The 13226-nt window shown below is 34.0% G+C and overlaps 1 protein-coding gene across 1 annotated transcript; it reads left to right on the plus strand.

Moving 5' to 3' along the window:
- The first annotated feature begins 11549 nt into the window (after positions 1 to 11549).
- On the plus strand, positions 11550 to 12702 carry LOC109809643 (blue copper protein 1a). Its single transcript, XM_020373013.3, has 2 exons — positions 11550 to 11827; positions 12062 to 12702. The coding sequence occupies exons 1-2, from the start codon at positions 11653 to 11655 to the stop codon at positions 12358 to 12360; spliced, it is 474 nt and encodes a 157-aa protein (XP_020228602.1). The 5' UTR covers positions 11550 to 11652; the 3' UTR covers positions 12361 to 12702.
- The last annotated feature ends 524 nt before the right edge of the window (positions 12703 to 13226 follow it).

A 13226-nucleotide genomic window follows, 5' to 3' on the forward strand; every position in this document is an offset into this window, starting at 1 on the left:
TGTAACTTTAACTAAGTGTTACACTGTTCAATAACTTTAAATTAATTATGAATTTTGTAAATCCAACCATTAGATTGAAAGTTCATATCTCTTAGATCATATATATCAAATTTTATATTAATCTAAGATGATTTGATACTTCATTCTCATAAAACAAAATTGACGTAACATATTTATTTCAAAATATACTAAAATATGAATATTTTGATTGTCTTCAAGTTGTTGTTCAATTTTAACAAAATTTGATATACACATATAAAGTGATATGAATTTTCAATCTAACGGTTGGATTTTCAAAATTCACATTTAATATAAAGTTATTGAGCAGTGTAACACTTAGTAAAAATTACATCTGTGTCTTTTGAACCCTCCTCTATAGGAAATTACCAACATATTCTCACATAAGCTAAATTTTAGGATGAAAAACTATAAACCATTTATAACATAATATTATATATTTTTAACTAATTTTTAAAATCATAAACACCGTTAAAAATTGATTTAGATTTCATAATACATTTAAAATAAATCGTGCTTAACTTCCTTATTTAATTCGGATATGTTTTCAAGTCAAAATTCTATCCAAATACAAGAAAATCTTTTCCATACACCAAGATGGGGGTGTAACTTAATCGGTATTGTTTTGATAGTATAGATTTTACACATGTCAATGTATCCATTTGACATGTTCAACATATTTCAACCCATATATATATATATATATATATATATATCCTCTTCACGATTATGTTAAAAAACAATTGCATCTCAAGATGTAAATAAGTGACAGGGTAAAAGCTGGCCTCATCCGGTGCCTTTAATAATTCTATGTAACTCGAATATGACATGTCGTGTATTTGCTGCTAACGTTGTGTTTTGTGTGAATTGGTCTCCTCCTGCTCGTGTTTGCCATTGCAGCCATCTTTGCATGAGAGACACAATGTGGTTAAATTCTGTTTGGGGCTAAGGATACACTTTGGTTCTTACAAAATGACTAACACCTAGAGGAATCAAGAGTTATTTTTAAGAATTAGTTATAGTCTAGCGAGTTCAACAGTAACTCCATGCCATTTGGAATGGAGGATTTTTAAATTGTAATTTGTATTTAATTTTGTTTACATATTTTTAATTTTAGAATAGCTAATTTTTATTTTTTTTTAAGTTTTGACATTTAAATTATTTCTTAATTTAAGTCTATTTGGCCTAATAGTATGATACTGAGTTAAAAATAGTTACACATTTGTTATGAGGATTGACTAAGTCAGACCCCATCAAATGAATTGGCTAGCTTATTTTGTTTGACACTTCTACTTAAATTTATGACATCATCTTAAAATTCAATAGAGACATAAACATTCTCAACATCAAATCCATGCAAAACGGCATAACACCGTAATTAAAAATCACTTTTTATAATGTAAGCAACCTTTACAAAGCTTCTATAATCAATCATGTAATTACTACTAGATTTTAATCTTTTAACAACATTTTCTTGTTTACATTTGTTAAAATGTTACTATATATTATATAAATGTTATTTTGTAACACTTTTTTGAAAAATATCATTATAGATAGAGTAATATTTTTTATTTCAATATTATTCTTTCTAATTTTTTTCAAAATCGAAGTCCCATATCGAGTAAAAAAAATTTACATAAGTTATTTTGCAATTTTTTTATATAAAATGTTACTATAATTGCTTCTAAAATCAAAGTCCCACATCGAGTCAAAAAAAGTATATTTCTCTTATATCTAATTGTAACTCATAAATAAAGTCCCACATTGAATAGATTAATGACTCATAAAGAATATATATACTCATATAGTTATATTTAAGATAAATGAAATTTGATATTCTATATATAATTAGTGGTGACTAACTAAAAATTTCTTTCCCTAAAAACTTAAGGAATTCCTAGAAGTTTAGGAGACATAGAAATATAATAATTGATAGTAATATTTAAATTAAAATTAATTATTATTTTATAAGATTAACAAAATCGTGGCAACATCATTAAAATGTTACAAAAAATTATTAAAATGTTACAAAAATACTATTTTGATAACATTTAAAAAATGTTACTTAATTATGCAAAAATGTTACTAAAAGTCTTTAGCAGCATTTGATAATATGTTGCTAAAAAAAATTAACAACATTTATACATAATTAAGTAACATTTTTCAAATGTTGCTAAATACCATTTGTATTATAGTGAATTCACCTCTATCAACTACATTCACGCAAGCAGCTTCCTTGTGGATCCGCAACCATAAGACAAGATGAGAATGCTAGGTGTGCACATGATTGGAACGACTACTAGGGTTTTTCGCATACAAGTATATTCTATGCGTTTTTGGGAATTCGAACACCTCTTATTCTTGATGACATTCTTATTTATAAGTGAAATGAAAACACTTTAATTAAGCAACTTTTGGACATTTTATGTTAAGAGTTTGGTTTGTGAGTGATCTTATCTCCTCCTATACTTTTTATTTTTCTTTTAATTGGGCCTCATACGTGTCGCAACCCGAAAATTTCCGATCTTGCAACCTATGGTTTAGACATCCTTTTAAAGATCTCATCAATTAAGGAATGCCCAAACACCAGACTAATCCTTAATTAATGGTTTTGAAAATAGGTTCATGGAGTCGCCACCAATATTTTACTCAAAACATTGGAAAAAGAAAAGGTTTTTAAAAGTCCAATAATGGCCTTGATAACCAGAATTGGGTTCGGGGGTCGGTTACGTGTAGGGAAGGTATTAAGCACCCCCTACAACGCCCTTAATCGGTACCCTATGACGAAGTTTAACATTATAAATAATAATAATATAAATATTAAATCCCCTTTTATTGATGACTATTTACATGCTTGAAATTTAAATTAAACAATTGACTCTAAAATATCTACATGATTATTTTTATTATAACAATGTAAAATAAAAGAAGAGAAAGATAAAACAAGAGATTGATGAGTAATACCTCATAACAAGCTTTATTGGATCTTCAACTATGGGGATTTTAGGTGCTTTGTGGCAACCTTTCACACTACAATAAGCCTCACAAAATTCAAGAAGTACAATAGGAGAGAGAGAGAGAAAAAAGGGAGAAATTTCAAGCTCTATGGAGCTTTGGACGAAATTTTGAAGGTCCCCTTAACTGCTGGCCGAGATTCTCTATTTATAGGCATCAGATGTGGGCCGGAACGGCCCGTTCTGGATTCGGAACGGCCCGTTCCGGATCCGAACGTTATGCAGTACATTTGCACCCTAGAACGGCCCGTTCTGAAACCAGAACGGTCCGTTCCGGGGAACCAGAACGGCCCGTTCCGGGGAACCAGAATGGCCTGTTCTGATTTCAGAACGGCCGTTCTGGGGTACAGATTTTAAGCCCCCTTGATTGGTTCGGAACAGCCCGTTCTGGTCTAGAACGGCCCGTTCCAACCTATATTTTTTTAGGGTTTTTAGAAGCCCAGAACGGCCCGTTCTGATTGAGAACGGCCCGTTCCGGACTTGGGAACGGCCCGTTCCGATTTTGGAACGGCCCGTTCCGGGCCACTAAAAAATTGGTTTGGGCCTTTGGGCCCTCTGATGTCCTATCTTGTTATTTGTATGCCCCCCGGACGAAATTGGGTGTCTACAGCTACCCCTCTTTACTTGTTCTTTGGAATAGCTGTGTTGCTTTTCCAAAGGCAAGTAAAGACGTAGACATTTCGTCTGGGTCTTCTTCCCGTCTCTGTGTTGGTGCTTCTGCGTTGCTTCCCTTGGACAGGTGTATTTGCTCGTATCCTCACCCTTTAGAGCAGTTGAGCATTGATTGCGTACTCAAGGTTGATAAACTGTACACCTGATCTTCAGTCTTCGAGTAGAAGCTCCATTGTTTCTCTTGTGATAATGTGTGCCTTTATTTGTTGCTTGTTGAAGAGGGAGTATATTATGAGCTCAGCCTCTCCAGGCTGGACTGATATTTAGGGCTTCAGCCGGCCCACAGGTGGGAGCTCGATGGCAATCCCGATTTTGACTTTGAAGAACTCGGCGGTACCCTCATTGTCATTCACTGATTTGAGAGGCTAGACGGTGGCTCTCGATCAAGTTGTGCTGATTTTTAAGGCTTCAACGGACCTATGGTGGGAGCTCGACGGCGGTCCCGATTTTGACTTTGAGGAACTCGGCGGTACCCTCGTTGTCGTAGTATTTTCGTAGCCTCTGCAGGCCATAGTATTTTCGTAGCCTCTCCAGGCCGTAGTATTTTCGTAGCCTCTCCAGGCCGTAGTATTTTCGTAGCCTCTACAGGCCGTAGTATTTTCGTAGCCTCTACAGGCCGTAGTATTTTCGTAACCTCTACAGGCCGTAGTATTTTTGTAGCCTCTTCAGGCCGTAGTATTTTCGTAGCCTCTTCATGCCGTAGTATTTTTGTAGCCTCTTCAGGCCGTAGTATTTTCGTAGCCTCTTCAGGCCGTAGTATTTTCGTAGCCTCTTCAGGCCGTAGTATTTTCATAGCCTCTCCAGGCCGTCTGCTGGTGTTGATGATGTGATTGCCCCTTGACGAGGATTGTTGATAAGTGGTGCCCTTGTGTTGGTGGGCAAAGGAGTAGATGGTTGACAGAGATTCTGGTGTTGCCCCTGCCATGTGAGTATTGTGATGCCTCTCCAGGCGAAATGCTGAGTCCTTTTGATTCATTGATTGTTGTGGAATGGAAGATTGCCCCTAAGTGGATGGGCAGGAGATGTTTGTTGTGCCCCTGTGTTGGTGGGCAGGGAAGTGGATGGCTGGCGGGGATTCCAGTGTTGCCCCTACCACGTGAGTATTGTGATGCCTCTCCAGGCGCTGCTTGTGATAGATTTTTTTTGAAGTTCATTTTTGTTTAGCTTCGGCTCTTTCATGTTTGAAGCTTTCCTTTTTCTGCTATTTTTATAAATGCTTCGACTTTTTCAACATGTATGAAGCTTGCCTTTTTCTATTTTTTTTTATCTTTTGTTGTCATCATTGGTGGAGGGATCACATGATGATGTTATTTGTTGAATCTTTATTGATGAGTGTTATTTTGGAAGCCACTCCTGGCTTTGGTTAGGAAGTCATTCCTGGTCTTGGCATTCTCTTAGATCATCCTTCATTCGGTTGAGGAGTAAGGCGCGATGGCCTCTTCATGCTTATAGGCTTTCTTGTTTAATTGTTGAGCTTTTATGAATGCTTCGGCCTCTTGATTCCTCCAGCAAGTGATGGATAGACACACACAAAGAATGCAAGAATGCAAAAAAAACATGCAAAGTAGAAGTGGATTGGATTTTTTTCAAAGTTCTTTTTTTTTAAATGAACTTATACCCTTTTGTGCACGCTTGTGCCATATGCATGTTATGCAGTGATGCTTCTATGCTAATGCTTAAAATGCAAATTTATTTTTACTTTCAAGAAATTAATTTATGCGCATTAATCAATGACATGGACTGTTAGCCTTTAGCCCTGTCGAATTCAGTGTTGCTTCTTGAACCTGAGGTTTGTGTAGTTCTGCCCTCTTGCTTGTACCAAATATGATATGTTAGCTCTTAGATTAGGTGTACCTAGACTCTGTTCTAGGACACCTCCATCTTCTCCTTGTGAGTTTTCACTGTGCATACTCCGTGTATCTCTCAAATTTATCTTAATGCCATATAGGTCAAGAGGAAAGAGAGGAAGAGGATATATATATATATATTTTTTGTAAAAGTTTTGGTAGAAAGGATTTTTTTCAAAAATGGTTTATAGAAGAATGGTTGGCCGAGGTAGGCTAGTGGTTTAGGCTGATGAACAAGCACATTCAAAGTGAGGAAATCATTTTCTGCGTTAGCTTATTATTTCCTTCAAAGTTAAGCGATGACTTGGGATTGCATATTGATTAAATGATCTTCTCGAGCCGCCTTTCATTTTTCAGCTCGGGATGCTACTTTGTCCTAACTTTTGCCTAGGTTACCCTTTTTGTTTGTGAGTCTCCTAGCGGACCTTGCCCTAATTTTTGCGCAGCCCCCTTAGTGGGTTTCCTGCCAGGCTTTTGTCTTTGCAGCATTTGTGATCATCTTTCATTCATTCATTAAAGGGGGATGCCCCTTGCACTGATTTCATTTGGACTTTTATCCACAAGTCATGCCCAATTCGATTGATCTTTATGTGTTTTTTTTATTGCGTATTAAGCCATTGTTTCTGACGACGTCCTTATTTCAAATGTACTTGTTCATTTAAGGTTTGATGACGAGGCTTAGAGTAGATAAAAGGGAGAAGAGAAATGAAGTAGAAAAGTGTATGGCATTAAAATATAATTGTCAATTTACACGTGCCCATTTAATGTAGCTTGAGGGCCCGGGCATGCCCCAAGTTCGTGATTTACACAAAGGAAAAGAAGGAGGTTGCCCCTTAGAGAGGCTTAGGTCATCTAACTGTAGAGTTAGTCCTTCACTTGCTTGGATGTGGCGCTTCAGAAGATTTTGTGTAGAGGGAGGGCCTTTGGCTTCTTCTCTCATGAAGGTTTTCTCAACCCATATCTTTCCTGAGATGTAGGAAGAGGTAGAAGCGATGATAGAGCTTTCTATGAAATCTCGAGAGGAACGTTCAAGCTGTCTCTCAATTTTCAGCTCGAACAGATAGTGTTTTTTTTATTTTTTTATTTTTTTATTTTTTTATTTTTATTTTTTTGCCTAGAACGCCCTTTGCGGGTTTTCATTCTAGCAGCTTCTTAACAAGCAATGCTTCTCTCTTGTTGAAATCACCTTTCGAGAAAGCTCTAATCGTTTTGCCTCAGTGTTTGAGAGATTCGTCATCCTCAGGTTCTTACAACTCGTTAGGAGTGTGGGTTCGTCCATCCCTATTCCGCCTATATTTCACGGTTGCACGACACGGCTTTGTCCTCTTAGGGCATCTTGATGATTTACCCTAAACTCTTTATGCACGGTTTGCTTCCATTACTTCCGACTAACGCACATAGGTTAATTTCCCTTTTTATTCTCATTTATTCTTTTTCAAGGAGGGATATGCTCTAAATGAATGTAATGCAGAATGTATAAAAAGTTGAGAATAATAAATATCAGTCTCATTGATTTATTTATATGTGAATGCTCAAATAGATTTTGACAGTATTAAGTGAGAGTCTATATTAGATTCTAAGAAGATTTACTTTAAAAAACATATCAAAGCAAGTGCCCCACTATAGTATTTTTTAAAATCGATTTGGGCTTTTCTTTAGAGCACAGGTACTGTCGTATATTAGAGCATTCACTTCTCTTAACTTTCTATACATACTGCAACCTAATCCTCCTTAGCTAATAAAATAAAATGAATGAAATTAATGAGCTAATCTAGAATGCATGTCATCTTTTTTTTGCCTAATCTTTATCATGTTTCTATTATCTAAAAGGGAATGATGCATGGTAAATAAGAGACTTCTTTTATTGATTTTTTTTTTTTACAAAAAGGAAACTATCTATATGATGTTAATGGAATGCTGACCTAAGAATGTACGAAGGGGTATAAAATTTTTATTATTATTTTTATTATTTTATTATTATCTATTTGCTCATTTTAAAATTCCAATCCACTTTTATTAGAAGAAATAGTACAAACAAATGCACACGCACATGCTCAACCAATGTACACCCACGAACGATTGTGTTCAAATCCTTGGTCTGTGGTCCCTGTCAAGAAAAGTGTGTGGTATAGGACGGTTCTAATCTCACTGGTCTTTAAGGCCCCCAAGGTGCCCCCATTACAGGGACCCAGTATCTCTGTCGCCGTCACCTGGCAAACTCTAAGGTCTGTCACAGTATTTCAGGCTAGAGTAACCGGTTATCACCTTGAGTGTGATTTCCGACAAGGCTCGCAGGCTCTAAGGCCAAACTTGGGCCGGTCGTACGTCAACCACTCCCTATGGTTAATACCCTTATGCCCCCGGGTGTAGGGGGAACTGTTGTGTGCAAAGATTTGTGTACAATTTTATTTCAAATAGGTGCGGAATTTAAATAAGCAAACAGATATCAAAGCCAAACAAAGAAAACAAACAAGGTAAAGGGGAAAAATATTTAAATTATTATTATTTTTATTTTATTAACTTCATCAATTAAATGGGTCTGACCCTCTTTAAACTTCCCCAGTGAAGTCACCATCTGTCGCAACTCGAAAATTTCCGATCTTGCAACCTATGGTTTAGACATCCTTTTAAAGATCTCATCAATTAAGGAATGCCCAAATATCAGACTAATCCTTAATTAATGGTTTTGAAAATAGGTTCATGGAGTCGCCACCAATATTTTACTCAAAACATTGGAAAAAGAAAAGGTTTTTAAAAGTCCAATAATGGCCTTGATAACCAGAATTGGGTTCGGGGGTCGGTTACGTGTAGGGAAGGTATTAAGCACCCCTACAACGCCCTTAATCGGTACCCTATGACGAAGTTTAACATTATAAATAATAATAATATAAATATTAAATCCCCTTTTATTGATGACTATTTACATGCTTGAAATTTAAATTAAACAATTGACTCTAAAATATCTACATGATTATTTTTATTATAACAATGTAAAATAAAAGAAGAGAAAGATAAAACAAGAGATTGATGAGTAATACCTCATAACAAGCTTTATTGGATCTTCAACTATGGGGATTTTAGGTGCTTTGTGGCAACCTTTCACACTACAATAAGCCTCACAAAATTCAAGAAGTACAATAGGAGAGAGAGAGAAAAAAAGGAGAAATTTCGAGCTCTATGGAGCTTTGGACGAAATTTTGAAGGTCCCCTTAACTGCTGGCCGAGATTCTCTATTTATAGGCATCAGATGTGGGCCGGAACGGCCCGTTCTGGATTCGGAACGGCCCGTTCCGGATCCGAACGTTATGCAGTACATTTGCACCCTAGAACGGCCCGTTCTGAAACCAGAACGGCCCGTTCCGGGGAACCAGAACGGCCTGTTCTGATTTCAGAACGGCCGTTCTAGGGTACAGATTTTAAGCCCCCTTGATTGGTTCGGAACGGCCCGTTCCGGACTTGGGAACGGCCCGTTCCGATTTTGGAACGGCCCGTTCCAGGCCACTAAAAAATTGGTTTGGGCCTTTGGGCCCTCTGATGTCCTATCTTGTTATTTGTATGCCCCCCGGACGAAATTGGGTGTCTACAATACGTTATGACTTATGAGTCCAATTAAAAAGATTAATTTTTTTTTCAAATATGCTTTATGTGTGTGATCTAATATATTCTCATTAAGTTGAAAGCAATATTAAATCTTATTTAATATTATAAATAGTGAGAGATATCTAACAACATATTATTTTTACCTAATTATAAGAATATCTTTTGATTTCATATGATTTTTCACACTAATATTTTGTGTAACTTAATCCCTTAGTCTTACATATCATAATTGAACACAAGACATAGATTGTGTCATCCTTGTGTAATTTAATTCTATGTTATTTTTTGATATTTAATGAGACATTACAAATCAATATCTCATATAGGCTTACTCAACATGGTCATGTATGTTTTGTCTTACTCTATCAAGAGAACTCATACAAATAATACTCCTGTTATGAAAGAAAGACAAATCCCATCTAAGTCACTCGCATTTTCCTCTTTAAGATTCATTTTATGTCCAATAACCAATTTTATAATCACCTTATTACAAGTGATGTTTGTTGGTATTAGAACATAAAACTTCTTATGTAGGAATCATAATGAGACTTCAAGTTGAAAGAATTTATACATTATTATCGCATAGAGAATTGCTTATGACATAAACATAACTTTTTTTATATAACATTCTCATAATAGGTCACTCCAATACATTATTACACTAATCATGTACCTATGTGAAGACTTGATATATCATATCCAAGACAATCATCAATCTATTCACATACTATTCTTAATGAATCATTGTTGTCCATATTGATAATAATACTTGACTATGGATATTTAAGAATAGTATAAACTATTTTATGGAATTTATCTTGTTCCAATACACATAATAAATTAAATATATCATTTAATTATTGTGTTACAGATAATGTTTGATAGCATCAAAGCCTACAACTCCTATATGTAGAAATTGTAGTGACTTAAGTCAAATGACTATTCTATATATATGATCTCCATGAGAAACACTTAAGACATTTGCATAACATATTATAAAGACTTCTCATATATAGTGGATCCATTCAGTATAAATATCTACCTTCAATATTTATACTCGTGTGCTTGATTTGATATTTTTCGTATACAAGACTTGTGAGATATGATCATCAGTTAACTCATACTATGGTTTTAATGTATTATTGTTGTCTTTATTAACAATAATACTTGACGAAGGATACTTTTAAAAATATCATTCTTTGTTCAAATAATATCACAATCAGTTACTCGTGAACGAACCAATTATTTTAAAGATGTTATACTTAATTAAAATACTGACATTAATAATTAATATAATAACTGAAATGCCTCTATTAAAATTGTGATACAAATAGAAGATTGATCACTAGAATTAACTCATATATATATATATATATATATATATATATATATATATATATAAGATTTACTTATTTTAAGAATAACTCTTGTTAAAATTATCACATTCAATAACTCATTATTTATATTAAATTTTAATATAAACTTTTATTACTCCCCTCTTTTTTACCGTGCCACTCATCAATTATCATATATAACTCATAATTTTCTCTCTTTTTTATTTTTATTTTATTTTTTATCTCGCTCATATGCCATACACCCAAAATGGGTGTATTTGAGTGTATACATGCGAGTCCTTTTTCTTTTTAATAATTATATTGATACAAAGTATTTATCATTGAAAATATAAAAAAATATTCAATATTCTTGAATCATATAATTTCTAATTAGCCTTTAAATGATATATAATTAAATATAATTAATTTTTTTATATAAGTTAAAAATCTTAAATATATATCATATAATAATTAATTAAAATCATGAACATTCGATAATTCAAAATCTCATAATAATTTATCTAAAAATAGAAACTAATTTCTATAATAAACCATGAACACACTGAGTATTTATCTTTTGATATAAGTTATTGCATTCTCATGTTTAGAATACAATCTCTATACAAAGTAGTTTAAGTACAAAAGTCAGCATGGTCACTTATGCCGAATTATACATGTAAGTATGCAAGTGAAAGAATCAACGCAGGATAATAATAGGACAGCGCAAAAAGTATGCCAGCTGACAAATATACTCATTTGAGACGTTCCACATGGCATATATTGAAGACCTCGCCACTCCAAAACAAAGCAATAAGTATATTTTTTTATATTCAAATTACTTCAAAATATGATTCTTTTCAGACTCAGAGAACTTACAATTATCCCATTCTCTTCATCATTAAGTCCAAAACCAATTGCATCTCTACGTGTAAACAAAAGCCGGCCTGAACCGGTACCCCTCTCCTCGTACAAGGCCATATATTGCATTTATGTCGATAAAATCAATGTAATAACAAATCCTATATATAGTCCACATTTAAATACAATTTGGTGTGGCCTAACAATTCATCTAAGCAATAGCATTTGCATATAGAGGAATTTGTTAGCTGTTACAGAACTTATTAGTTTCAGATTTTAATTAAACTCATTAGTTCAGATATTGATCAAATGGCTTCTGCAGCTCCATCTCGCCTTGTCGTCCTTGCTATTTCAATGGTCTACTTGTTTTCCTCAGTTGCTATGGCTACTGATTTCGTGGTGGGTGGTGAGAAAGGTTGGACTCTTGATTTTAACTACACAGAGTGGGCACAAGACAAAGTTTTCCATGTTGGTGACAACCTTTGTAAGTTCAAAAACTATGTTACTTAATCAGTCAGAGTTTGATTGGTTAATGGCACTCTCACTCTACGTAGTTCTCAAACTTTGTTACAAACAATAATGTCTAGTTGAGTTTGAATATTAAATATGCAGCTACGTTAAATATAGTAATATTGTTTTTCACAATTATCTTAGTCGACTCAAAGAGAATATAAGGTGATTGGGTAACATGCATGTGTGTTTGTGTGAATTGGTGCAGTGTTCAATTACGACAACACGAAGCACAATGTGGTGAAAGTGAATGGAACACAGTTCCAAGAGTGCAACTTCACAGCAAATAACGAGGTACTGTCGAGTGGAAAGGACACGATAACCTTGAAAGCGGAAGGAAAGAAGTGGTACGCTTGTGGGAAAGCTAATCACTGCGCTGACCATCAAATGAAGTTCGCCATCAACGTTGAAGCCGCTGCTCCCGCACCAGCTCCTTCTTCTGCCAACTCTGTCATCGCTTCTCTCTCTGGGGTCTTCCTCTTTGCCATTGCAGCCATCTTCGCGTGAGGATATATACAGATTTCATTCTACAAAGTCACTAGCACATGAGGAATCAAAAGTTATTTTTAAAATTTGTTATAGTCAGCCAAGTTCAACAATAACTCCATGTCATTTGGAATACCAGATTTTTAAATTGTAATTTGCAAATTTTATTTATATATTTCTTTAATTAAAGAATAGTGGATCACTGTCTTTTTTTGAAACATATAATTTAGTCATCTCACATGTGGCATGTTATCAATTTGGTCCTCATGCATAAAAATTTATTAAATAAGTCCTTATACTTATTAAATATTAACTATATTATACATTGTTTGATTAATTCTTATACATGTAATATATTCTTAATTTGGTCTTTATATATATAGTGCATTCTTAGTTTGGTCCTTACATAAAAATGATCAAATTAAGGAAGTATTAATTATGTAAAGAATAAATTAAGAATGTACTACATATACAAGGGTCAAATTAAGAATATATATAAGAGAGTTAACATTTTCATGGACCAAATGAGTAACATTTACCTATATATAGGATTCAATTTAATAAAATTTGACATATATGGAAACATAATTGAGAATTCACAACATGTGTAAGGGTTAAATTATATGATTTATTTTTCTTATTTTAAGTTTTGACATTTAAAATGATTTTTTTAATTAATTTTAATTTAAACCCATTTGGTCTGATAATCTAGTGGACTAATATAATATCAAAAATCGTAACCCATTCGTAGAATTTCTCCCTACCGGGCTATTTTGACCATATACTCATCATTTGTGTAATTTTTTAAATTACTCTTATTTTAGTAAGACTTTTTAGAACACTTATTCGAAACAAAAGTTACCTTAGAAAGGGTGTTCCAAAAAAAT

This window comes from Cajanus cajan, chromosome 4 (assembly GCF_000230855.2).
Source record: "Cajanus cajan strain Asha chromosome 4, NIPB_CcT2T_4, whole genome shotgun sequence".
NCBI lineage: Eukaryota > Viridiplantae > Streptophyta > Magnoliopsida > Fabales > Fabaceae > Cajanus > Cajanus cajan.

Bases quoted from the DNA above. Each gene is read 5' to 3' on its own strand.
- LOC109809643 (XM_020373013.3), top strand. From the start codon at position 11,653: ATGGCTTCTGCAGCTCCATCTCGCCTTGTCGTCCTTGCTATTTCAATG. The intron at 11,828-12,061 runs GTAAGTTCAAAA...GAATTGGTGCAG, and splicing joins CCATGTTGGTGACAACCTTT to TGTTCAATTACGACAACACG.